This window comes from Eptatretus burgeri, chromosome 10 (genome assembly GCF_056783735.1).
Source record: "Eptatretus burgeri isolate ZD-2024b chromosome 10, Ebu_testis_v1, whole genome shotgun sequence".
NCBI lineage: Eukaryota > Metazoa > Chordata > Myxini > Myxiniformes > Myxinidae > Eptatretus > Eptatretus burgeri.
The window spans coordinates 101,779,851-101,806,732 of NC_140970.1; the positions used below are offsets into that span (position 1 = coordinate 101,779,851).

A 26,882-nucleotide genomic window follows, 5' to 3' on the forward strand; every position below is an offset into this window, starting at 1 on the left:
AAAAACATCGAAAAAGAACACGAAAACAATCCAAAATTGAGTGAGTTGGTGTTCCATTTAAGGCCTCGCGGAGTGTATACATATAAATATATTTGTACATACAGGGTGTTTCAAAAAAACAACAACACATGAACTATTTGAATGTTTTAAAGTAGAAAAATTACAAAAGGTAGCAAGTTCAGTGATACATTGATGGAAAGCATACACCGTGCCATTTTCAAATCACTCATTATCCTACTTGTTATTGACATTTTCAATGTGTGCTCCACTTCTGTTCAAGCAAGCTTTGATCTTCACTCCGAAATTCTCCACAACTCATCTGCAAGTGGCTGGAGTGGTAGCCAGTCCTCCATTTACTGATTCGGGACAGCCAGGGTTCGAGGTTTGTTTGCGTAAACTTGACCTTTAGCAGCACCCTAAAATAAAAAATCCAAAGGATTCAATTCCGGGCTGTGGGTCGCCCACTCAAGCACTGTGCCGAGGCTGATGACACGATTTCCAAGCAGCTGGTGGAGCAAGTCGATGGTTTCTCCTGCAGTGTGCCGTGGGACACCGCCCTGCATGAACCATGCAAGTCTGAGTTGGTTTGGAGACAGGAGTTGCGTGATATCAGCATGGAATCCGCATAAGACCTCGTGGTACATCTCGCCGTTGACTGTCACCATGTTACAATTGGCGTCCTCGAACTAATACGGTCCAAGCATACCCCATCTGGTATTCAGTGCTCAGAAGCAAGTAGATTTGGGGCCCTTAGAGAGGCATCTCAGCCACCTCCTCAGGAGGCTCAGCACCCCAGAAGATGTTGTTGTGATCGTTGATAGCCCCCATTCAAATGGAAGTATGCTTCATCACTGATTCACAGAGTTGATCCAATTTGGGTTCCTTTCCATTCGGTCACTGAACCAAGCACACATTGTTACTCAGCTTGCCATGTCATTCAGAGTTAGTTTATGCCTTACAGGTATGATGGAGGGGTAGAGCTTGAGTTCAGAAGTGAGAATGCACCACACAGGTGAGGCTGAGATCGCTAGTTCTCGGGAACACCGAAGGTGGGATTTCTTCAGACTTTCGATAGCAGAATCTCTCACAAGATCAATGTTCCCTTGGTAACACTTGGTGGGTGGCCACTGTTTCCTCTATTTTGCTTTTTCATGCTTCCATGTGCTTGGAAGTGCTCCACAACCACTGAATGCTCCCTTTGGAAGGTCCATTACGGGCGTGAACATTGTAATCCTGACGGTATCGTCGGCGTACCTGCACGTAGGATTCTTTCTCAAAGCACAAAGTCATGATTTTCACTTTTTGTTCCACTGTGAACACCATAGTTGACGTAGGGTCCCACTAACTACTTGTTAGAAATGGCATACCACCACCACCACCACCACCACCATAATCTGCAAGAGAGAAGAGTATAGCTTTAGAAGCAATGGACTATCAAGCTGCTGAAATAGTCCACTGTTTTTTTTTTTTGAAACACCTGTATATACAGTACGTGATGTGAAAAAGTGGAGGGGTGTGAATACTTTTTACAGTGCTTTCCGAAAGTTTTCACACCCCTTGACTTTTGTCACGTTTTGTTGTGCTACAGCCTGAATTTAAAATGAATTAAGTTTAAAAACCATTTGTCACAAGCTGTTAGAGCTACACAAGATACCCTATAATGACAAAGTGAAAACATGTTTTTTAGAATTGCTTACAAATTAAAATTTTAAAATTAAAAGCTGAAATGTCTTGCAATCAAATGAATATTGTGCTTGAGGAAGCCGGCTGTGAAGCCAGTGAAACGTCACCCGAGACCGGGTCTGCTCTCGCTTTTTTGCTCAAATTAGCGGAGTCGCTCTATTTTTTTTTTTTACTTTTGGTTGGAAGCACGTTCTTCTTTAAAAAAAAAAAAAAAAAATTAAGGCAAAGAAACGATCACATCTCTTACCTCTGACTGGAGGGCTCCGTTCCTTTTGCGCGGCACCCAATCCTTCGGAATTGCTGAACGCATCGCAGGCGGCAGGCTCTTTGGCGTTGCTGTAACATGAGAAACTGAAGTAAAGATCTTTTCGGCTTTCCCGGTGGACGAAGTCCGTCGGGGTGGGAGATTTGACCCTGTGTCCACCCGGATCACCATTTCAATATCGTTGATTTCATGTCTTCACAGGTTCAGGCAGCATATGATGCCAAAGTATATGCTTCCAGATACGAACGTGTGTCTGTTTTTCAATTGATCATGTTTGTATCACAAACCGTTGAACTATCATACGTTTACAACCAAGAGTATTCACTATATTCTTGCAGTGCATTGTGTTACAAGTCATGAAAAACATTCTTAAAAACACAAAAGGATGTAAACAAGGTAGGGATGGTCACAAGAAACGACGACCAAAATAAGATTGCATCATTAACCGCAGAGCTAATTTGGAATGGAAAACGATAATATTCTACTCGTAACCACACCCGTGTAGGTGTGATTGACCCTCGGCCAATTGTGTCGTCGTGGGCCTGCTCCCACCGGGCTGATTGACAGGCGTTGCGCCGCCAACCCCTCTTGGGCCTTCATTGCCCGACGCGTGCTACTTTGTGGAAACGCAGCTTTGCCTAATTTGTGGAATCCTTTCAAGTAATGAAAATTTTCGAGTCATCAAGGACGTTCCGAGTGTAAAATTCAGTAGATTTGTGATTAATCCAAGGACCGAGCTTCAAGCAATTTGGAGTCAGGATGTCTCGACAGAAGAACTACAAACGTGTTGTTTTGCGTTGGTCGGTTTTGTAGTTCAGCGATCCAAGAGCCTCGTGAGTGGTTTTGGATGTGAAATCCTCCGCAGACGACTGCTCGATACATCGCAGGTTTATAAGTTTGTTTCGTCGTCGATACCCTTGAGGATTTGTGGTGTAAGCAGTTTGAAAGAAAGGTCAGCTCGTAGTTTACAAGCAGTTATCTGCACATTTTAATCTTTACAATTTGCTCGTTTGCTTGTTCTGACCAGAGACCAGAGACCAGAGACCAGAGACCAGAGACCAGAGTTTGTTGCCATCTCATGCCTCTAGTTCACAATTTTGATATGATAGGCAGTTTTCTCCATGCAATGTCTTTTTAATAATTGTTATTTTATTGTTTTTTTTTTTAACATTTCATGTTAATTACTTTATAATTGGCTGTCGTATATTCCTCCACAGAGCTGTCTCCTTCAAGCTTCTGCCATTCTGGAAGTTACTCTGATCTCCGTGTCCTTCGTTTGGATGGAAACAAAATCAAAAGATCCGACTTACCCCTCGGCACGTACAACTGTCTGCAACACGCTTGGGAAATGTTGTTCTGAGACAATCATGTTGCTGAAAGGACTGTGTCCCGCAGTTCAATATGAAATGCCCTCCATCCAGCATATCTCCCTTGGCATAACCCCCCCCCCCTTATATAAACAAGTACTTTGATTCCCTGACTGTCCCCTTAAGTCGTCGTTCATTTTGAATGTCAGTTGTTTGCGTAAAGTCTTCATTGCTCACACATGTTGTCATACTCAACTGCGGTTTGTTTGATCAGTCAAACGCAGCACATGTGGCCATCTCGGCATTCATTTTTGTTCATTTCTCTTCACGCATATCCGGGATGTTAATGGTTATTGCAACTAGTCCCTGCTTTGAGATCTGCATCACATCACATTGAGGACAACGTGTAAAGTATTCCTCTTTCCAAAGAGTCATTCGGAGCAGAGAACAAATTCCCTGTGATTTGGATTGGTCATCTCTTAAAAGAACTTGCTTGGCTGAAAAGTCCATGACACCAAAGGCTCAGAAAGAACAATTCAGTAACCGAGTGGTCTTTATCAGGGGACTCCACAAACAGCATGCAAAGTTGTGCTTCCAAGGGCGTAGGCATAACGCATCGATGCTCCACATTGAGCAGCGAGACGCTCTTTTCATCGCCTCGATCCCGTTAAGATGAAACAAATGAGGTGACGACAATAAGGACTTGAGTTTCACTGCCTGATCCAAAGAACATTATTCCCCATCCTTCCTAAATCATTTCTTCTCTTATATTCACTGGTGGAGGTATTTTTTTATTATTATTATTACCTCCGCCCACCGAAGATGGAAGGAGGTTGTGTTATTACACCCCTGTCTGTCTGTCTGTCTGTCTGTCTGTCTGTCTGTCTGTCTGTTTGTCAATCGCCTACAGGTCACAATTTTGAACTGATCTTCAGGAAACTTCACCACATTGGTAGAGTTTGTCACAAGCAATAAGCATATTGTGTTTGAGGTCAAAAGGTCAACATAGGCCGAATTTCAGAAAATCCTCAATTTTCATCCGATTGACTTGAAATTCGAAGAGGATTTATATTGCAGGGTCACTGAAGTTCAACCGCCAATTATTTTTGAGGTCAAATTTATTTCATGAATTTTGCAAGCATCGTGCTCTGCACGTCGTCTTCTTCTTGTTTGTCTGTTTGTGAACAAAATATCTCAAAAAGTTGTGAACGAATTTGGACGAAACTTAGTGGGCAGGTTGGGTACGTAACAAGGAAGTATTGAGTCGATTTTGGTGAAGATCCGAGAATTTTTTTAAAGTGCTTCTTCACCATTGAGTGACAGGGCAAAAATGACATATGGCAGGATATCTCAAAAAAGCTACGGACGGATTTGGACAAAACTTAGTTGGTGAGTTGGTTAGGTGACAACAACAAGCGGATTGAATTTTAGTTAAGGTCTGAATCCGGACCCGGCCTATCAGTGGGATACAAAATGTAAACTAATCAGCCTGGTGTGGGTATGCACTCCACCAAATGCCCTTCTAGTTATGACTGTAGCATGCTGTCTGTGTGGAGTCCATTGATGAATGTTGAAAAGTGGGGCTTGATCCTCGTCCAAATAACAGATTTCAATCCGTTTTGTAGTTGCACAACCTCTCAATGTAATGTGAAACCACCCGAAAAAAAAACAAGAAATATAATTTGATCTCAAAGTGAAAGGGAAGCAGCAATCAGGGTCACTGGTTGTCGGATAGTCTCCGATGGGCTAACCCTCACGACTTCAACATAGTCTCTGTCATCTTGATTTCCTTTTTTTTTTTTCTTTCTTTCTTTCTTTCTTTCTTTGTAGCATCGTTAGTGGTGGACCACCACCACAACAACAAAAATGTTACATTAGGTTATTTGTAAACCACTATAAAAAATGCATTACATCAACATATTGATTTACTCTGTATTTTTTCAATGGAAGCTTGCTTGCATTTACAAATAAAATAACAGCATCATTGGAAGAACAATCGTTAGCAACCAACATATGTCATTTATTGCTTCTTGTGTTGGTTAATCAAATCTACCAAGATGAGGGACAGAGAGAGGGAGAGAAAGAGAAATGGAGGAAAGCCAATGTAAGAGTTGAAAAGAGGGAATGAGTGGGTAGGGAGGGGGGGGTTAAATAAAAGACCGGTTTACACCATCCTGCTGAATGTCTCATAAGCATGGGAGCCTTGGTTTTGGGAAGCTTGTGAGAAGGCAAGTCAGTGAAGCACAAAGAAGATTATTGAGCACCTAAAACCAAGTGCAATCAGACACCCAATAATATCTCACAACAACAAAGTTCTGGTCTGTCAGAACTTTGAGCGAAACCATGTGCGTCGGTTCGTCGTTTGGAAGGATTGCCAATTGATTAAATAATATTTAATCTGTTTAATCGATGTAAAATCTAAAAACGCAAACTCACACTCACACCTGCCTATTCACCAAAGCCACCTGCATCCATCCATCCATCCATCCATCCATCCTCTCTCTCTCTCTCTCTCTCTCTCTCTCTCTCTCTCTCTCTCTCTCTCTCTCTCTCTCTCTCTCTCTCTCTCTCTCTCTCTCTCTCTCTCTCTCTCTCTCTCTCTCTCTCTCTCTCTCTCTCTCTCTCTCTCTCTCTCTCTCTGTGGCCCATGTACTACCTAACCCCTCCTACCCCTGATGTATAATATACTAATTCTGACTACATTGCATTTCATGTGTTTCACATCGCATTGTGAGATAAATAGACAAATGGAAATGTCCATACAGAAGAAACAGAGAAGTCTGTGTCACCAAGTGAAGGCCTCGGTTGTGTCACCTCCGTTCTGAATACTAATACCCTTCGTTTGTGTACCTTAGCGTACAAACTAGGAGAGCGTGAGAGTAAGACGAAGAAGACAGGGCCCCAGGGAGGGTGAGATTGGATTGAAGTGGAGTTGAGGGATGGGCTGCAGGAAAGCATCCCAGGGAAGCCAGTGGCAGCCACGAGTCGTCGAACACAAGCTGGGAAGCTGTGAAGAACGTAGCTGCTGTCACAGTCAAGTCAACAACTGGTGAGAAAGGAATAAACCTTGAGAGATCCAACATTGCCCAAAGGTAAGCCTTGACACGCACTTGAAATGTATTTAAACTTTGTTTTGAACACATTCTTTCCAAAGATCAAATCAGGATTTTCCAATCAATCATAAGATTACAATATCAAGTCGTACATCACTTGATATGGGTCTTCCCAGGTCTTCCCTTCTTCCCATTTGCATATTTGAATGCATGGAAAAACACTTCTCAACCCAAAAATTAATGAAGGAAGTTTGGTGAAAAAAACTGAGATGGGAGCTTCGTGAACTGAAGAGTAAATGTTGCCAGTTTTTTTCGGCCATGATTGTCAATTTTATTCAATCTTATGGGATTGTACTTATTGGCGCTGCATCAATGAGCATGTCGTACGATTGAGGCACATTAAGCAAGATGTCAGGTCATCTGGAATTTGCTGGGTGACATCAGATATCCCACTATGAATGTCAATAAGAGTAGGCCGTTCCATGTAATTACTCTGTCCAAATTCGTGGTCTAACCTGCAGGACCTTGAAACAGAGTGGAGACCTGTCCAGGTATGGTCAGGACTGACTATCTGAGCACATAGTATGGTCATGGATGTATGGACGGATAAATCATTCAAAAATGAATGCGACACCAAATTCGCACAACTATCCAGCTTGCCAAGGCACAGGTCCAACGTTTTGACCACTGACTGTTGGTTTCACCTGAGAAAGGTGTGCTAGCTGTTAAAAACCCACCAGAAGGGACAGGGGCTGGGTGGGAGGGGAGAGGTGCATCACATGACAGCGACCGAAATCGTGAGAATCGACGTCGCTTTCATTTTGTGCCTTTTCGATGTCGGATCTGTCGCAATGGTCCAAACGACCAACTCACTGCAATCCAGTCGCAAGAACGGCCAGGGGTTATGGCTCTTCTGACTTCGGGTGCCAGATTTAGGCAGCCATAGCTGATGAGTTTTTCATCAAATTCAGATAATTATCAGCTATAAAATGCAAATGGGGACGAATGAGTCAAATAAACCTCGAGGAAAACTAGTTTTATGAAAGCTAAACTGGATTTACTACAAACAATACTGAAACATGAAAACCCAAACTCACACCTTTAAAGAGTTGAGAGTAATTTTGGAGATTAACATTGTGCTTTGCTTCCCAAACTATCCGCTCTGGCATGGAACACTGCCTTCATTCCTGGATTCCTGACTTGTGCCTGGTGTTGGCTGAAGACTTAGGATGGCTGGCTTGGGATTATCCGGTCCTGAGTTCAAATCCCACTTCCCTGTTGAATTAATACCAGGTGGGGTTTACTCAGCCTGTCATCCTTCTGAGGTTGATAAAATGAGCACCAGCTTGCTGGGATGATTGAGCCATTTGAGTATCCTGTGTTGGAGTGGTGACCTCTCCAGGATTGTGCCCAATAGCCCAGGAGACTGCTTTGGCAGCATCAATGCTCAGTAAAGAGTATGGTCCTGATGGATGGATGGATGGATGGATGACTTCCTCTGCTCATGCAGTCAATGTGTTGCCATCAATGGAATCCTCTCCTTCTCCCAATGGAGGCTGGTTCCCCAGTCTTGTTACTAATTTGTCGAAATAACCTCTCTGATGCTCTGGAAAACCCTCTCTTCCTTCTTGCAAATGACTCCACACTGTGTTGTAGAGTACCCCCACCCCTCTGCTTAGCAGAAGGCAGCTGCATCTCTCTCTCTACTGATACAGAAATGATTAGAATCGATCTAATAAATGGAATATGTCATTAAATCCTGGAAAATCTCAGTCTCACCGTATCACTCCAGAGGAATGATCGTCATACGAAGCCACCAATCGATATCCTTGGTCATCCACTGAAAGAAGACTGACCACATAGCATATCCTGGTCTCCAAAGCCATCTGCAGACTGGACATCTTCTTTTGATTGGCTGGGCAACCAGGCACAGGTCTATCCTGGGGAAACGAAAACAATTCAGCATCAACAAAGCTGTCTGGAGCTCAATGGAATACTGCTCTTCGCAGTGGGCAGGCACCACAGCTTCACATCTGCCTGTCCTGGGTTTTGTATAATCTAAAGCCCACACAATTATTGGAATCTCCTGGGATGAGCCTGAAGCACAAGGAATGTTGCTTTCACATCGCAGGCAGGTTGATGATCTTGCTATCATCTACTGTCTATTCCCCAATATTGCTTCCTCTGCTTGCTTAGTCCTCAGACCCTCAACAGCAACTCCATGATGCACATGTTCTTCCAGTAAACCCCCTATTGGTCAAACAGCCCAAAATCCAGGTTGATTGCACACCTCAATTATTTTTTTCCCCCTCACTTCTTCCATATACGGAACCACCTTCCAGAGGTTGTTTTGTCTCACTCTCCCCTATAGGACTTCAAGCAACCCGGTGCCTTCTCTTGCTATCCCCAAATTGAGACGCACAATCTTTATTCACCCCATTAACCTTTCCTGACTTGATAGTTTTACTTGCGAGTTTCAGTGTTTCTTACCCTCCTTGTTCATTCATTCCCTTGATGTTTGTCCCACTGTCAGTCCAACCAGTCTTTTCTCTGAGCCTCACTCCTCTAAAACAATTCAAAAAGAAAAAAAAAAAAACCAACAGTCTTTTACTTTTAAAATACAGAATGCTTTCAAAATCATTGTTCAATTCAATGTGATACAACAAAAGTTCAATTCAATGTTTATCCTCTCCCCATCCCCCAGAGACCCGAGTCCTGTGTGACACCTCCAAGACTATCCCTTGCGTCATTACCTCTGCCACCGAAGGTGGACGGAAGTTATGCTTTCACTCCTGTTTGTCTGTCTGGTTGATCGTCTGTGAGCAGGATAGATTCAGACGAAATTTGGACAGGTTGGGTGTGTGACAAAGACGAATTGGTTCGATTTTGGTGACTATCTGGAACCGGATCCCGATAGGGGAATTATTTAATTTTTCAAGTAATTCGTCACATTTGAGAGACGGGGCCAAAAACGAGACGCAGCATAATCTCAAAAAGTTGTGGATGGATTATGAGAAAACTTGCTGGATGAGTTGGGTAGGTGATGAGAACGAGCAGATTAAATTTTGGTTCAGGTCCAGATGCAGATCCGGCCTATTAATGGGATACCAAACGGAAACTGTTCGGCCTGGCGGAGGTATGTGCTCCACTGAGTGCCATTCCAGTTATTTCTACTTTTAATCCGAATTGTTCAACATCGACAAACGTGCAAATCCCTTCCCCAAAACGCACAGTGGTAGATGCATAGATAAGCTTGGCAGGGGGGCTCCTCTCTCTGACTCCCCATTTATTTATTTTTCTTTCCCTTTCCCATGAACTCTGTAGCTGATGCTAACACAATAAATTTGTTTGGGGAAGTTGTCTCAAGAGGATGGAGTAAAACTAAAAAAAAAACCGAGTACCAGGAGAGCATCGTTTACATGGAGATGGCCATGTTGGTCCACTGGAGTATTTGCTTGAGCACTTTGAATCAAGTAAGCCACTTGGCCAGCGGTAAGCAAGCTGATTTATAGCCAAAAGAAGCCAACAATTGCTTCCTGCAACTATATCGGACTCCTCGCTATCAACTTTTGCCTCAAGCTCTTCCACCTTATGATTGAAACTCCTGGTGTTGGTGTGGAATATTTCTACCTTTTCCCTTCCCAAAATTCTATTCTCCTGCCTGGAACTTCCCAATCACAATGAGGGACTTTCAAAATGACGTAATCTGCCCCAGAACACTCGGTGCGCATGCGCAGAAACCCCAGGAAATAGCCATCTCTGGGGCACCATCAAGTATATTGTGGGAGTGAGGTGAGGATGGTAACCTAAAATGGCTCAAAAAGCTTCTGAAAGAAACCAAAAATACTTGAAAAAGGACCTGAGAGAAAGGGCTGTGCCTCTGCATGACAAAACGCTTGGAGAACTTTCTCAGCTCGCTGAACGATCAGCTGATCATACTACAAGCTCCGCACCATGTGGGTGGGTGCAAGACCCAGTGGACGGACGTGTACGACACAACCCCCCCCCCCAACGGTTTGCTGCCAGTGAATGGATTGTGTATCTGGATGAGGTGCTTCTGAACACCGATGGGAAGGACATATCTGAGGCTTGTGAATGTACAGGGTAAGTATAAAGTGATGTTACAGGAGGTGTGGGGTAGCTATCGGAGCTGTGAAGGCTGTTACAAACACATTATTTTTTGGTGGCAAGATAAATCATACGAAATTTTTGCATCTTTTGCCAAAAGGAAAAGTGTGTGTGTGTGTGTGTGTGTGTGTGTGTGTGTGTGTGTGTGTGTGTGTGTTTGTGTGTGTGTTATATCCCCAGGTGACGCTAGCTTGTACTTACAGGAAATGACAGGAACTCAACACCTCTCATCCACTGATATTTATCAAATTTCCACGAGTCCGTTTGGATTCAAGAACAGATTACGGTTTACCATCCTGAAATTGCCACTAGTTCATAGAAACAGTGAAAATTGTGTTTAAAAAGATTTGAACTGGAACGGCACCCAGTAGAGCGCGTAGTCTTGCCTCGTGCGCGCATTCTGAACAAAAATGCCATCGCTAACCGAACAAGCTGCTGTTATGTGGTCCACTGCTACGATGGCCCGTCTACCCGTGTCATAATGCACCTTATTGTGTCACATATGTTGTCATTATCCTGAGCTTTTATTATTAATGATTGATTATAAGGATATTTAACAAGCACTTCTGTGCACATTTAGGCTAAATTGCGTCAATGAAGATGAATATGAAAAAAAAAAATTCAAACTAGATTCCCCCATCGATAGTTGATCATACGTATGAAGTTTTGCATCAATTTGTTAATCAGCTCTGGAGAAGAAGATTTTTTTAATGTTTTTATTTTCAATCCAATATGGCAGCCAGACCATGTGACCGATGTCGTCATAAATTTAATTCTTTACTTACATCGGGTCGTAGATCAGATACATAAGGTTTCAGATTTCTAGGATAAGTATTTTGATTTGACCAATTATGTCTGGAATACCACTTCACTCATGCCATTATTGTTATCACCCTATATCCCCCCATGAGTAGTTGATGACAAATGCCAAGTTTCAAATTCTTTCGTTGAGCGGTTTCAGAGAAGAAGGAATCCAATTTTTTTTTCCTTTAATGCAATATGGATGCTATACCAATAGGCTGAGTTGTCAATAAAATATTCTCCATGGGGAGTCTCTCCGATCTTCTTAGTTCCACATAAATCGAACAAGCGGTTACAACGAAAAATTTTTTTAAGTGAAAATGTATGAACTGACACACACACACACACACACACACACACACACACACACACACACACACACACACACACACACACACACGAACACGAGACGACCCGTTGAGTTCCCGTTGTGACAGCGGTTGATGAAAAAAATCATTTCAAGAAAAAAAATAAAAAGATAGCTCCAGCGAACTATACCGCTGAGGTTGTTTGCATTGATCAAATTCTCCCGAAGAGTACTTGACTGAATCGGGAATTGATTATTTAATAAAAAAAATAATAATTTCTTTGCCCGATTTGAACGAAACTTGATACTGCACACCACATGAGAATGGTGAGTAAGGTGGGTCGAAAATTTTTGCACTACGGTTTACCGTTTCGGCCATATTTCGGGAACATACATACATACATATATACAAGATGAGAGTTTTAGTAATATATAGAACATATATTTTGTTTTAACCCTACCTCTCAATTGCACAGCATCACTCAAAAAAATTCTCGTATCAGGATCTGGATTCAGATCTTCACCAAAATCGAATCAATTCATCCTTGTTACACACTCGATCTGTCCACCAAGTTTCATCCGAATCAGTCCATAACGTTTTGAAGATATCCTGCTCACAGACAGACAGACATTGGTGAAAACAACCTGCTTCCACCTTGATAACAGAGGTAATAGCAGGAGGGTCAAAGAGGGAGGAGGTACAAGGCTTGGTGAAAGTAAATTGAAAACCATTTAAAGTATGCAGTACATGAAGTGCCGATAGAGAGTTTACACCCCCTTTTCAAAAATCTCACCTTTTTTACCTTATCGCCTGGAATTAAATTGCATTCAAATAGACTTTTTCCACCTTTATTTACGCATCGTAACCCACAACTTCCAAGCGAAAAGCAAATTCTACAAATTTCAGAGAATTAATTAAAAATACAAAATTAGAATATCTTGGTTGGACATGTCCACCCCCCCTGAGTTAATACTTGATGGAAGCACATTTTACAGCAATTACAGCTGTGAGTCTGTTGGGATAGGTCTCTACCAACTTTGTACACCTTGATTGAGCAATATTTACCCATTCTTCAAGACAAAACTGTTCAAGCTCAGTGAAGTTGCGTGGGGAGCGTTGATGGACAGCAATCTTCAAGTCGTGCCACAGATTTTCGATTGGACTTAGTTCGGGGCTCCGATTGAGCCACTCAAGGACATTTATCTTTTTGTTCCTTCGCCACTCCAGCGGAGCTTGGGCTGCGCGTTTCGGGTCGTTGTCGTGCTGAAAGGTGAACTTCCATCCCAATTTCAGCTTTCTTGTAGAGGGCAGCAGGTTGCCCTCACGATTTTTCTGTATTTTGCTCCTTCCATTTTCCCTTCTATCCTGAGAAGTGCCCCAGTCCTTGCTGATGAGAAACATCCCCATAACAAGATGCTATCACCACCATGCTTCACAGTAGCGATGCTGTTCTTTGGGTGATGTGCTGTTTTGGGATTGCACCAAACGTAACGTTTTGCATTTAGTCCAAAAAGTTCTATCTTGGTTTCAGCAGACGAGAAAACTTTTTGCCACATGGCTTCACAATCCCCGGAGTAGTTTTTTTGCATACCTCAAATGGGACTCAAGGTGAACTTTTTTGAGTAATGGCTTCCTTCGTGCCACCCTATCGTATAGGCCAGACTTGTTGAGTGCTCGGGATATTGTTGTCACATGCACAGATTGACCAGTCTTTGTCAGAAAGACCTGTCGCTCTTTTAAAGTTACCAGTGGCTTCTTGGTGGCCTCTCTGATCAGTCTCCTCCTTGCCTGGTCATCCAGTTTGGAAGGATGGCCTGATCTAGGCAGGGTCTTGGTGGCACCATACGCCTTCCACTTCTTAATGATCGTCTTGACTGTGCTCCAAGGGATATTCAAGGCCTATGAAATATTTTTGTTCCCATCCCCTGATCTGTGCCTTTCCACCACTTTATCCCAGAGGTCATTTGAAAGCTCCTTTGTGCTCATGGTTGAGTCGTTTCTGTGAAATGTACTACCCAGTGGAGGAAACCTACAGGAACAGCTGATTTTATTCTGAAATAATTAGTCACTTCAATTTAACACAGGTGGAGGCCAATTAAGTTGGTGTGTGATTTTGAAGGTGATTGGTTACACCTGAGCTAATTTGCAATTGCTATTATAAGGGGGGGTGGGGGGGGGGGACACTTATCCAATCAAGATATTCTAGTTTTGTATTTTCAATTAATTTTCTGTAATTTGTATAATTTGTTTTTCACTTGGAAGTTGCAGGTTACGATGTGTAAATAAAGGTGGAAAAAGTCTGATTCAATGCAATTTCATTCCAGGCTATGAGGTCACCAAAGGTGAAAATTTTGAAAGGGGGTGTAGACTTCCTCTAGACACTATTTTTCACGTCGAGATTGTAAATTTCAATCACTGTTTGGCATTAATTCTAAATAATATTTATTATGCACCGAAAGTTCCTTTTGCAGGAAGATGAGGGTCACACCAAGCACTTGTGAGCTGGTAGCGCTTGTGAGCGTTCTTGGAATGGCTTGGACATTGCCAATGGACCCCTACCTGCTTTCGGGGGAAGAAGAACTCCCACCCGGAACGGACGGAGACCAAGACAGATACCTGTGGGAAGAGGAACATATTTTCCAGCAGGTGTATGAACTTAATGAGTGTTTCTAACTTTGTTATCGTGTGGAAAGCACACCTTTTTTTTTTCTCTGTCTCTGTGTATGTTTTGCTCATTCATTACTAATAAGTGATGATAATAATGAATAAATATACGATTAATAACAATATCATCTATTTTCCAGATTCAAGCGAGGATGATTTCTCCACTAAATTGACCAAATAGGCTCTTAACTCGGAGTTGATGTCGACAGTTCACAACTTACTCTCAACGTGAACTTAATGGGTGCACTTTGACTCTATGACGTCATAATGAGCCAATTCTGCGGCACATTGTGAGGTCATTTCAAACTTCTGTACTCTCTCAATGCGTATCGTACTTGCACCTACCCGAAGCCTGCTCCTGAGTGGATTGTAAAACAACAACGCCGCTCCTTCTTTTCCATTTGTCATCCATTGAAGTTAATTTGATCGCATGCATAATGCGGCTCTCAGGCAATTTCCATCGAATAAAGTAAACGGAAGAGAATAAAACAACTCCAGCCTGATCTTTTCCTTCTTCTTCTTCTTCTTCTTCTTCTTTTTCTTCTTGTTAAAGCCATGAAGCCATTTAAAAAGGATAGAGCACAGACAAACAACCAGAGGTTAGCAACCATTGTGCTATTTTGGCCCACTCCATCAAGGAGTTCCTTTGAATGTCTCAATTGGCAGATCTGTTGTTGCGCCAATACTGTGGATTACTATTATTTCTACCTTGGGCGCTCAAATACCTCTGCAGGTGTTGACTTATTGCTGGTGCAGAGGGAATGAAAAGGAGAGAATCGTGAGTTATTCTCGGAGTCACAGTTCAAGCATGATGATGAACCCAGAACACCTGGAGCAAGACAACATTCGATAGTCAGGAGCTGCTGTTCATGGGCCACCTGGGGATAAAGGCATAATCTGAGTGCACATGCCGCAGGGTCTCATCAAGAAGCTGTTCTTGGTAGGCACTTTTTCCAGAGCTGGCTGACCACCATCTCATGAACTCAGGCCGTTAAAATGGGAGACAACAGACAGATCCTGACTTTGCTGTCTCAAGCATTACATGTTGCACTTTGTATGCAGAGAATCTCTTCTGCTGTGGCATGGGCATAGACTCTTAATCCCCATGACCAGAATTAAAACTGCTCTGTGTCAGAGCAGAGTTCAAACTTGATGGCAATGCGTCATACGATCTTTGTTATTACTGTGATCATTTTAAGGGATATTCCGGTGTCTGCTTATGCAGCGTCCCAAAAAGGTTGGGAGCCAGGTGTGTCCACCTCCTCCGATCTGGAATTTTTCAAGGTCAGGTTCCACCTCATGCCACGTGTGTCCCCCTCCTCCAATCTTGAATTTTTCAAGGTCGTGCTCCACCTCATGCCAAGTGTGTCCCCCTTCTCCAATCTGGAATTTTTTAAGGTCAGACTCCACCTTGTGCCAGATGTGTCCACCTCCTCCAATGTGGAATTTTTAAAGGTCAGGTTCCACCTCATGCCAGGTGTGTCCACCTCCTCAAGTCTGGAATTTTTCAAGGTCCGGCTCCACCCCATGGCAGATGTGTCCCCCTCCTCCAATCTGGAATTTTTCAAGGTCGTGCTCCACCTCATGCCAAGTGTGTCCCCCTTCTCCAATCTGGAATTTTTCAAAGTCCGGCTCCACCTCGTGCCAGGTGTGTCCACCTCCCCCATTCTGGAATTTTTCAAGGTCGGACTCGATCTCGTGCCCGATGTGTCCACCTCCTCCATTCTGGAATTTTTCAAGGTACCGCTCCACCCCATGCCAGGTGTGTCCCCCTTCTCTACTCTGGAATTTTTCAAGGTCAGGCTCCACCTCGTGCCATGTGTGGGCCCCCTCCTCAAGTCTGGAATTTTTCAAGGTCCGGCTCTACCCCATGGCAGGTGTGTGTATCCCCCTCCTCCAATCTGGAATTTTTCAAGGTCATGCTCCACCTCATGCCAAGTGTGTCCCCTTTCTCCAATCTGGAATTTTTCAAGGTCCGGCTCCACCTCATGCCAGGTGTGTCCATCTCCTCCATTCTGGAATTTTTCAAGGTCGGACTCCACCTCGTTCCAAGTGTGTCCCCCTTCTCCAATCTGGAATTTTTCAAAGTCCGGCTCCACCCCATGCCAGGAGTGTCCCCCTTCTCTACTCTGGAAGTTTTCAAGGTCAGGCTCCACCTCGTGCCATGTGTGGCCCCCTCCTCCAATCTGGAATTTATCAAGGTCCAGCTCCACCTCATGACTGCTAGCTGCAAGCAAATAATATATTAAGTTTTGATCACTTCCGTTGTTCATCCTGCTAAGGCGATACCTCTTCTGATAGCCCTCAAAAATGGATTTGTGTGACTGCAAAAGTTAATTGCAAATTCCCTCCTTTGCAATGTCAGAAATACTCACAGGATAGCCGCAGTGGAAGTGAGGTAAGGAGCCAATGTGCTTGTGCAAACATTGCATTGCTGCAGGTCGTAAAACATGAGTGGGTTGTGTGGAGCACACAAAGCATTGGATTTGTGTGACTGCAGGGTCAGCAATGTGTTATAAAAGTCACTGGTGGTAGAAGACTCCTCTTAAATGGCCGCTATATCCCTGTAACACCAATAGGCAGGTAGTTAGTTCTCGAGATGTGCAGTCACGAGTCTTGTGTGTTCTGCATGGCAGGAACAGGATGTAGGCCTCCGTCTGGCTATGCCAATATCTGTGCCAATACAAAAAGAGAGACAAGTGGGTAAAGAAGCATTTGTAAATGACAAAATTGCTCTTGAAATTTCATTGGTTCCATTACCTAGTTATCTGAATTACATATTTTTTCAATAAAGATAATTAAAAGAATTGTCTTGCCTCTCGCAGTCCAGAGGTTTACGCTCGGATAGTTTTTGTGCAAGTTTGACAACAAAAACTATCCAAACATAAACCACTGGAGAAAAGCAAGGCAATCTTTTCCAATGGAAAAGGAGCATAGTGATGATAAAATGATTCGACAAAGACTCGAAGGACCAGCTATTTATTATGAAAGCAAAAATGGCAGATTTTTTTTTGATACCCCCTTGCCTATATTAGTTAGTATGTTGTTACGGGTTTTGGGGCAAGCATGGGGTTCACTCGGACCTGCTACTCAACCTCCAACCCTGAAACCAACGAGTCACGGATAACTCTGCGATCCGCCAAGCAACCGCAGATGCCAGTTGAGGCAACTAGATCCAGCAGGGTCCTCGCGCCCGGCATCGCGTTACCTTATCTGGTGACCTAGTTATCACAACTGTGGAACCGTCCTCTCCAGGTCCCACCTCGTTTACCTATTGTGTACAACTGAGCAAAACCGTAGGTGGGTGTTGGCTATTCAGGCATCGTAGATTAACGTGGCACAACTTTCTGTCCATTTATTATGTACGCTATGTCAAACAAATGATGGAAAGAGACAACCGAGCACGTTTGAAACAGCTTACCAAGAATAAGACATGTATTTACAGGCACAATTCAAGTATTTACAAAATTCAGAGACACAAAAAGCCCTTTCTGCAATGTTATCTTATCTAAACACAGAACAGGTGCACCACAATCATACCAGGAAAGTAGAGAGAAAGAGGAGAGAGAGACGAGAAGAGAACAGAAGAGATGAGAAGAGAACGTTTGGGGTGTTGGGTCAGCCCCCACACTCACCCTACACATGCAGGCCAGCTTGCGGCGGTCCAAAATGGAGGGTAGGGGAGGAAAGGAATGTGGTGTGTGTGCCGGTGATGTGTGCAGGTGCAGGGGAAGAGGTGCAGCGTAGGTGCTCGAGGAAATGTGTGAGGTGCGTGTCAGTACCTCACCCAGACGGGTCAAGAGGTTAAATCGTTGATAGCTCTCTTTCGTGCATCTCAAGTAGATGAATTAGAGAGGTGTAGAGGCAGAAAGGAAAGATCGTGTATGTCAGTATGGAGCTGCTGCACACACATGTATTGTATATGCTGCTGTCTGCCCTTGAATCCCTTTGGTCCACACAACTCGCTTCAATCCAATGCAACTCGTGCAGGCAGTAAGGCAGGTTTGGGTCTCATCCCGTTCAGCTTCCTGGGTGCACTAATCAGCTCTCAGCTCTGGTGTGCTCTCGCTTTTATTGGCCCTGGGTGGGGCAGGGCTTCAAGGGGAGTAAGGGTCATGGGATCACTCTGACCACAGGTGAGGCGAAGTTTCGGGGAGCAAGGGTCAATCCACACTCTTCAACCGTTGCGTGTCGCCTCCCCATTTGTGCGTGCATCTCATAACTTGTCTGAGGGTCGATCATGCACCTGGCATTTGCATGCGGCTTCCCCCATAGCTTTTCGGAGGGTCAGTCTTGGTGGCACTGCAGCCCCTCGTTGTAGGTTACACACCCAGCACAGGAATTACCTTGTAATAAGGTTCTAATTATGTTCTGTAATGGTCATGTATGTACTGTAAGACATGTCGCATCGCCTGCATGATCTGTGCTGTGGGAAGGTGCAGGATAGGAAAAAGGATTCAAATGGATTAGGGATGGGAGGGATTTCAGATGGATTAAATGAAAAAGAGAGGTTTCCAAGAAAGTACGGGGATTGATTGGGGGGGGGGGTTCCTCATGTGTTGAGTGTGACACCCTGGGGTCCTTTTCCTCCAAAACATTCACAATGAGTCATATATACATGAGAATCCCAATGTTACACACCCTTCAGCCGCTGGTCTGGTTTTATCACTTGTTTCATCACATGGCTTACCTCGTACACATCAGGCTCAATCACGTCTCTTATCCGTAATTTGAGTGACCAACCAATCAATTATCTCCAGCTGTAGCTACGACTTTATAATTAACCCCCTGCTCTTCCAGCAAAAGAAAGCAACACATAAACCAAGAAAAGCCACACAAGGCATTGGTCGTCAAAGGTACATCTTAAATGACTGCTGGTCCCTCAGGCAAAGATTCTACAGTTAAATCGATAGTATATGAGAGTAGTACTCTCATATACTATAGTTGGTAACAGGTCCTACTACAGTAGTCTGCAGATAATTGCTACAGGAAAGGAATGCCTTGGCCAAGTGATATGTCCCTTCCCTCCCCACTTCTCTCTCCTTCCAACCTTCCTTCTCTGTCCACCTACCTATTCGTCCTAAAATCCACTACCCTTCTTTCTTGCTCCTATTATCCTCCTCATATCAATTTTGTGCTTGTGTAGGTTCTTTTGGTCTGCATGATCCCCTCTGCTGTCACTGTCAACCACATGTACTCTGGAATTCAACTCCTCTCTGTGTATTAAAATTAATTTTTTTTAATCTATCACCCCCTCCCCCTTTTCCCTTTGTACATATTATACCGTCTGGTAGACTCTCCAGAATATAAAATCTGAGTTATTAATAAAAAAACAGGTCAGAAAGAGCTGGAATATTTGTGTGGCTAAATGATGGTATCTTTCGCAAGTTAATTTTGTTTTTTTTTCATGGTGATTCGACAGTTTGTTGTTTTCAAATCATATATGTATGTATGTGTATAAGTATATATGTATATTCTATTCCTTTGTCTTTTTTGTAACAATTTGAATGATTAACCAACTACAATGAACGCGTATTGTTCATGTTCACAGCCACAATTACCGGTGGAAGGCTCAGCAGATCATGAAGATGGTGGACAAGCAGATGAAAAGCCTGATCTGCTTGGCCGAGAGGCAAAGCCACATGGTGGGGAACTGCAGGTCTCAGCCAAATCATTTAATATGGGTGATAAAGTGCTTAACGGTTAAGGTGGCTGCCTTAAGATCTTAGGGTGTTGAGTTTTGAGCCCCTGTCATGCCATTGAGATAACTCCAGTGGGTTGACTCAGCCTGTCATCCTTCAACAACTGAGTAACGAACTTATTTCTTTGTTGCTGTGAAGATGACCAGTCATAATGGAAAAGTTGGTATGTGTCGGGAAGGATTGAGTATTCCAATATAGAAGCAGGAACTAACAACAATGCTAAACAATGACACCATGGTAACCGCTGCATTCCACCCTCGGGACATTGCAGACCTGCCCACTTGCTTGCTGTGCATCTGTCTTCACGGTTCCGTGTACTGCGATGATCACAAGCTGAAGACAATCCCTCCACTACCCAAGGACACGGCCTACTTCTACGCTCGACACAACAACATCCGCACCATCCGCAAAGCTGACTTTGCAGGATACGGTACACCTCTTGACTATTGATCTGCATACAAAACAGTTTCCCGACAATGAACGTTTAGCAAATTTTACATCATCTCCCAAGAAAATCACTCTTACCTCCACTCATTTGTTCCTGTTTCATCTCACCTGTGGAACCAACTTCCACACTCGCTTCAATATCATTCTTCCTTCCAGGTGTGCAAGACGGCTGTTCACCAGCATCTCAGATCATCCTCCATCCAAAACCCCTGTTAAACCACCCCTCCCAAATTTTGTTTTTTTTTTTTCCATCCTGAGAGTTTGCTTCTGTAATCCATCTTATCCACCCCCTGGATCCTCCACGATACCCCTCATCGTTATCCTCATCCCTTGTTGTCCGTTTCCGTTCATTTTGTCCCTCGGCCCTGCTGTTGGCATCTCCCCCTTCTCTTTCTGCTGTTCCTTTTGTTATGTTGCATTCTGATCCATTCTGTGTTCTCTCTCTTCCATGAGCCTCGACTCTGTCTACAAAAAGGTAGTGGCAGTCTAGGTGGTGTATAGGTTTAAATGTGAATTAGAACAGTAGCTGGATGCATTGGAGATAGAGGGGTATGGGGATATTGGTAGGACTTGTGGGGAGCTTTTGTGCATAGATGGGTGATGGCAACTGGGTTGGTGCAGTGCAGGCATGATGGGCCAAACGGGCACGCGTGTGTGTGTGTGTGTGTGTGTGTGTGTGTGTGTGTGTGTGTGTGTGTGTGTGTGTGTGTGTGTGTGTGTGTGTGTGTGTGTGTGTGTGTGTGTGTGTGTGTGTGTGTGTGTGTGTGTGTGTGTATTGTCCACTACTCCTTTGGTTTGGTGGATTTCTGTCATACTGACCAAAACAGAACTATGTTATGCCATACCTCCATCAGCACAGTTTGCCATGGGCTGGACACAACAAAGCAAGACTGTAGCCTCAGATCTCTGAGCATCATGAACTATAACTGGTGTTGAACTGAATTTCCATCGAAGCAAGACTAGAGAAATACAGCATGCACATTTGAAGCTTGCAACACTCTTGCTTCTCTCTACATGCAAATCTTCCAGCCACTTCCTTCTTATAAAATACAAAATACAGGCTCAATGCTCACCTCCACTCCTTTATGTCTCCCCGCTGTAGAACCTCTTTCTGCAGTCTATTCAAGCCTACTGTTCCCTCCACGGCTTCACAAGCCTCGACGATGCATACAAAAAAAAACCTCAATGTTACTCCAGAACTTGATGGAGATGATGTGCTAGTTGTGCAGTATGAGAAAGTCACAGGGTTGTTCCTACATTTTCTGTTGTTTCTCATGCACAATTTCTTCTTTCAAGAAAATATTGGGAGAGGTGTGCTAACTTCCATGGGAAAGAAGGTGAAGCGATGTTTCAGACCTGAGCTCTTCTTCAAAGCAATAGTGGAATAGTTTTTATAAAGAACTCTTTTTTTTCTTCCTCCATCCTCCTCATCCTCCCAGAAACTTCTCCATAAACCACAGTTATTGTATTTTATACACAGATATAGTGAAAACTCGTGGAAGAGCTAGAACACTGAACATATCAGAATGCAACAGAACAAGGGGAACAGTAGGGAGAGAGGAGGAGGGGATAGACCAACAGCAGAGTTGAAGGACAAAATAGAGGGAGACCCAGACAAACAATGGGTGTGGGGAGGAGTGGAGGTTGAGGACACATAGATACATGGACAGGATAGATACAGGAGACTTTCAGGAACGAAAAACTGGAAATTTAGAAGGAAGTGGGAAGCCTTGTGGGTGTGGAGGGGGTTAATGAGGGGAGAAAAGATCATGGTTTTGGATTGGGGCTGATGTGGGATGGTGGTGAACAGCTGTCTTGCAGACCCAGCAGAAAGAATGACATTGAAGAGAACGTGGAAGTTGGTTCCACAAGCAGGAAAAAGTTAAAGACACTTTGCAAATTTGATGCTCACATCTTGACTTGCCCTCACCAACCTATACCCCCATCTCCCTCAGATCAGCTAAAGCGGATTGATGTTTCGAACAATGCCATCGAGGAGGTTGAAGAAGATACCTTTACACAGCTTCCTGCACTCTCTGACGTGTTGCTTGCTGACAACAGTCTCACTGTGCTACCTGGCCTGCCCAACACTGTGACTCACCTTGACCTGCGGAAGAACCATCTTACAAGTGATGGAATTGAAGCCGAGGCCTTTAAAGTGAGAAGTTGGGACACCGACTCGCATCATCTCTCACGCAGTTTAGTCTCATTCACACCTCTCATTTGTTGTAGTTATAAGCTCTCGAACACATGTTTTTTTTTTTACAAATCTCAAAGGCAATCAATTTAGATGTCGAATCAAGAAAGATTACTTCAATCAGCATAAGGTCAACCACACCAGAGAGACCATAATGTTTATGGGAACCATAGTAGGTACAGTGAATACTCGACTTCATGAATCATTCCATTAGCTATATATACAAAGGTAACTTGGCTTGACCAACAAATATAACACAAGAAGTCAGAATCAATCATTATACAGACTGTAAAGATCGTGTCTGTAAGTTATCCCCCGGAAAGCGGTTTACACTGCGACACGAAGCGAGAAAAGTGTGGTTAAGCAATTGGTTCATGTCCGTCCGTCTGTCTGTCTTATGAGTTTATGATCGAAGAACAACTTATTGAAATCATATGTTATATTTCGAACATGAATGGGAAAACAAGTTTCTCGTTTTACAGTACTTCGTCTCGAATTTGGCCCGATCGCACATGCGCAAAGAGGAGCAAGATATTTTTACTCTGTCTGCCAGCCTGGCAGTTAAACAAAATTGAAAATCATTCCAACCAGGAAATTTACTGTTTACAAGGACGTTATAAAGGACACAAACAACAGACTTGAAGAACTAACGTAACGTGTTAGGTTGGGTAGTGTAATAGACACTGGGGAGAACGGCGGCAAAACATGGAATTAATTAATTTATTTGCCTTTAAACATCTTTAAAAACTTTTATTTAAATTGAATTACATACTTGAACACTGTAGAACACAAATTGCCTTCATAATCCTTCGAACAACCATGCTTTACGTCGATATATAGCATGAGAGGGTGCAGTATCGGGGTGAAGAAGAGGCCGCCGTAATAGCTACGTATGATGCCGATTGACGCTGCGTTCAACGGTGATCAAGAAAGCCTCAATCTCCTAAACTGTGCGTTTGGTTTGCTGGTGTGCCGATAAAGAACAGAGTGTAAGCGTTTACGGGTGGTGTACAAGAGAGTGCTTCAGTTGCCCTAAACGTCTGGATTTTTTTTTAAAAACCATCTGCAAAATAATTATTTTATTAAAATTGAAGTGTTATACTTGGAACACAAATGCGCTGGGTATCATGTTCAATTAACTTTACAGTTACAGATGTTTCATCAATCCCTATCCGTATATTTACATTAGCCTGAGTTTATGCAAACAGATGACGTTGCAGATGGAGACATTGTAGGCCCTAAGTGAACCACACAACATGAACATCAACCCCACATCGTGAACTTCTCCTTCTTTTACAACTTGTACTCACTAGTCATGCAGCTCTTCCTTGTTTGGCTTGTTTTTATCTTGATGATGAAAGCTCATTTCAATGATATTGTGATTGCCCAACCCCTGATTCACAGGATATGGAGAATCTGAATTTTCTGTACCTGTCAGATAACAACCTGGATTTTGTACCGGTCCCACTACCTGACAGCCTCAAAGTACTGCACCTGCAGGTCAGTAGAACACGTGCTGCAATTATCATGGAACGCTCTCGCCTCAAAATCATGGTGGGCATCACCAGGAACATATTCATTCATGTCGTAATAGTCTTCTTTCCTTGATTTGATCTGACGAGCTAGAGAACCTGCATTGAATTTTAATTTACTATATCTTAGGCTAATCGAGGAGTTTGCCCAGGCCACATCAACAACATAGACATGAGGAGACCTGCATATATTATAAACAATGAAGACATCAGAGGAGAATGGACATATGAGCACAGTGGACGAGATGTGAACATGTAATTACAGTATAAACTAGAAGGGAACTCAGTAGAGCGCATACCTGCACCACGCAACATTTTATCCACAAGAACATATCAGGCCCATCACATATTTGAAATATCATGCTATATATCGTTTTTTGACCCTATCTCTCAATGGTGAAGAATCACTTAAAAAATTAAATAACTCTTGTATCCGGATTCAGATTCATATCTTCACCAAAATCGAATCAGTTCGTCTTTGTCACACACCCATGTCCACCAAGTTTCATCCGAATCCGTCCACAACTTTGAGATAACGTTTTTGGCCCCATCTCTCAATGGTGAAGAATCACTTAAAAATTCTAGTCGGCGAATCCGGATCTTCACCAAGATCTAATCAGTTCGTCCTCGTCACACACTGAACCTGTCCACAAAATTTCATTCGGATCCGTCTACAACTTTTTGAGATATCCTGTACACAAACAAACAGAAAGAAACGGGTGAAAACATAACCTCCTTCCCCATCGGGGACAGAGATAACTGGAAGGGGTACGCGGTAGAGCACATATCTCCGCCAGGCAATACCTGATCCACGAGAACATATCAGGCCCAATACATTTCAGAAATATCATGCTATATATTGTTTTTGGCTCGATCTCTCAATGGTTCCCGTCCCTTCATGTGCAGCCCTTTTTGGCTGCTGGTTGCATCATTGGGTAGGGGCGTGGCTCTGCCGCTGATGCAGTGCCCCTATTACCAGTACACTGCTACTCATTTCACTGACCTTGGAAGGATAACAGGCCGAGTCAACCCCACCTGGTGTTAATTCAGTGGCCGACAGGGGCTCAAACTCAGGACTCCAAGATCCCAAGCCAGCCACCCTAACCACTAAACCAACACCAGGCTCAGGAAATTCTTCAGTGATTCTTCACCATTGAGAGATGGGGATAAAAAACGATGTGGACGGATTCAGACGAAACGTGGTGGATGAGTAGGGTAGGTGACAAAAACAACGTGATTCGATTTTAGTCAAGGATTGGATGCAGATCCGGCCCATCAGTGGAATACACAATGTAAACTCAGCCTGGTGGAGGTATGCCCTCGATCGAGCGCCACTCTGGGAACTCTGTGTTATATAAAGGGAGGGTCACAAGATGTCAGCCAGAAATGACAGAAGTGGACAGTCTCAAAAATCAGCAGTCATCTCCATGTTACCATCAAAGGATAAAGTTCAAGTCAGATTATATCCCTCCCTCCCCCTCACAAGCCATCCTCTTCTCTCAAACATCTTTAATTAGCAATTAACACTTCTTCATTTTGCAGAACAACAACATCCAACACCTCCAAGATGACACCTTCTGCAATCCGAAAGATTTGCACTACTTCCGCAAAGGCCTGGAGGACATCAGGCTCGACGGAAATCCCATCAACCTCAGCAACTCAGCTGATGCTTACACATGCCTGCCTCGGATACCCACTGGACGCTTCTAGATCAGCACGTGTTCCAATGCCGCTGCTTCATCAATGTCTCACGACACACACACACACACACACACACACACACACACACCTTTCCCTTCCTGTCTCGATCAATTGAACCTATCCAATATAGCTTTCAGATGTGCACAAATATACTTTATTTGCTTTTCTACAAATCTTGTCAATTTAAAAAAATAAAATAAAAAAAAAAAAAAGAGGGGGAAAATAAATGGTCCTTTCCTAAATCATGTACAAACAGGGACAGGGAATTCATGACTATCATTCCTAAAAGGGTGATGCCAACATGTTGTCAAACTGTGCAAGTTATACATAGAATTTGGAGTTGAGGGAAAGCCACAATGTTTCTCACTCATTTTAAAGAAACCTGATGGAAATACTAAAACCAATAGGAACAAAGTGCTAATGGAAAGTTCAAAGGCGAAGCAGCTCAGAGTTCTCTGTTGGAATGGTAAATGCTGGCTACATCCTGAGTTCTTGAGCGTTCCGTCGGAGGCTCCATGCCCTCTTTAAGCTTTGCCTCTATTTTCTAATCAGTTGAAGACCCCATCTTAACCCTCCGATGGTCCTGCAGGATTTGTTGCCTGGCCATTCTTACCACAATTCATGGAACAGAGTTTGTTTGTGGGTTTGTTTGTCACGCCACTCCTCCTACAGTTTTGGGCCAATTACTTCCAGACTTGCTACAGAGGATCAGCACAACCCCACTTAATGTATCGGGATGTTTTTATCTTTGCTGGTGGTCTTTGGGGGGGGGAGGGACATAAATTCTCAATGTAAATGTGTGTCGTGTAGCACCACCTCCAGGTGGGGGAGGGTATTACAAGTCTCCATCATTTTACAGTGCAGTAGTCCTGTCCCCACATTTTCCCATGCAGTGAGGTGTTCTGAATTATAAGCAGGAGGTATGTTTTGCTTCATGAATGCAACCCGAGTTTGTTTGGTTTTTTTTTTGCCTCTAAAGCTGTCAGTTGCTGATACACCACCCAAATAAAAGGAATGTGTCAGAAGAACGTGTTGCATGCTTGGAACAAGATCTCCTGTAGGGCGGGTACTCTGCTCGTCTTACAAAATTTATC

At 43.5% G+C, this 26,882-nt stretch overlaps 2 protein-coding genes and 1 long non-coding RNA gene across 5 annotated transcripts in view; 2 read left to right on the forward strand and 1 right to left on the reverse strand.

The window, feature by feature from the left end:
- Positions 1 to 5,482, forward strand: part of LOC147019309 (fibromodulin-like) — a 40,145-nt gene extending 34,663 nt beyond the window's left edge. The window contains exon 6 of one of the 2 annotated variants that reach the window (XM_085899692.1): positions 3,166 to 5,482. In XM_085899692.1, coding sequence (XP_085755818.1) covers positions 3,166 to 3,308 — 143 coding nt within the window. In that variant the 3' untranslated portion in view covers positions 3,309 to 5,482. The remainder of the gene's footprint in view (positions 1 to 3,165) is intronic. The other variant, XM_085899691.1, reaches the window with a different exon arrangement.
- LOC147019310 (uncharacterized) lies at positions 1 to 12,695 on the reverse strand. Its single transcript, XR_015062731.1, has 3 exons — positions 12,006 to 12,695; positions 1,931 to 2,019; positions 1 to 1,394 (listed from the first exon to the last, which is right to left on the reverse strand). It is a non-coding gene; the product is annotated as an uncharacterized LOC147019310 (long non-coding RNA).
- Positions 5,947 to 26,882, forward strand: LOC147019311 (epiphycan-like). 2 transcript variants are annotated; one of them, XM_085899694.1, is made up of 7 exons: positions 5,947 to 6,347; positions 14,017 to 14,191; positions 19,761 to 19,854; positions 20,183 to 20,341; positions 22,314 to 22,516; positions 23,960 to 24,055; positions 25,630 to 26,882. In XM_085899694.1, the coding sequence occupies exons 2-7, from the start codon at positions 14,021 to 14,023 to the stop codon at positions 25,795 to 25,797; spliced, it is 891 nt and encodes a 296-aa protein (XP_085755820.1). In that variant the 5' UTR covers positions 5,947 to 6,347; positions 14,017 to 14,020; the 3' UTR covers positions 25,798 to 26,882. The 2 variants fall into 2 exon arrangements, with proteins under 2 accessions (XP_085755820.1, XP_085755819.1); XM_085899693.1 differs by having other exon boundaries at positions 5,949 to 6,347; positions 14,005 to 14,191; positions 25,630 to 26,881.

Bases quoted from the DNA above. Each gene is read 5' to 3' on its own strand.
- LOC147019311 (XM_085899694.1), top strand. From the start codon at position 14,021: ATGAGGGTCACACCAAGCACTTGTGAGCTGGTAGCGCTTGTGAGCGTT. The intron at 14,192-19,760 runs GTGTATGAACTT...TCATGTTCACAG, and splicing joins AGGAACATATTTTCCAGCAG to CCACAATTACCGGTGGAAGG. The intron at 19,855-20,182 runs GTGGGGAACTGC...GGGACATTGCAG, and splicing joins CCGAGAGGCAAAGCCACATG to ACCTGCCCACTTGCTTGCTG.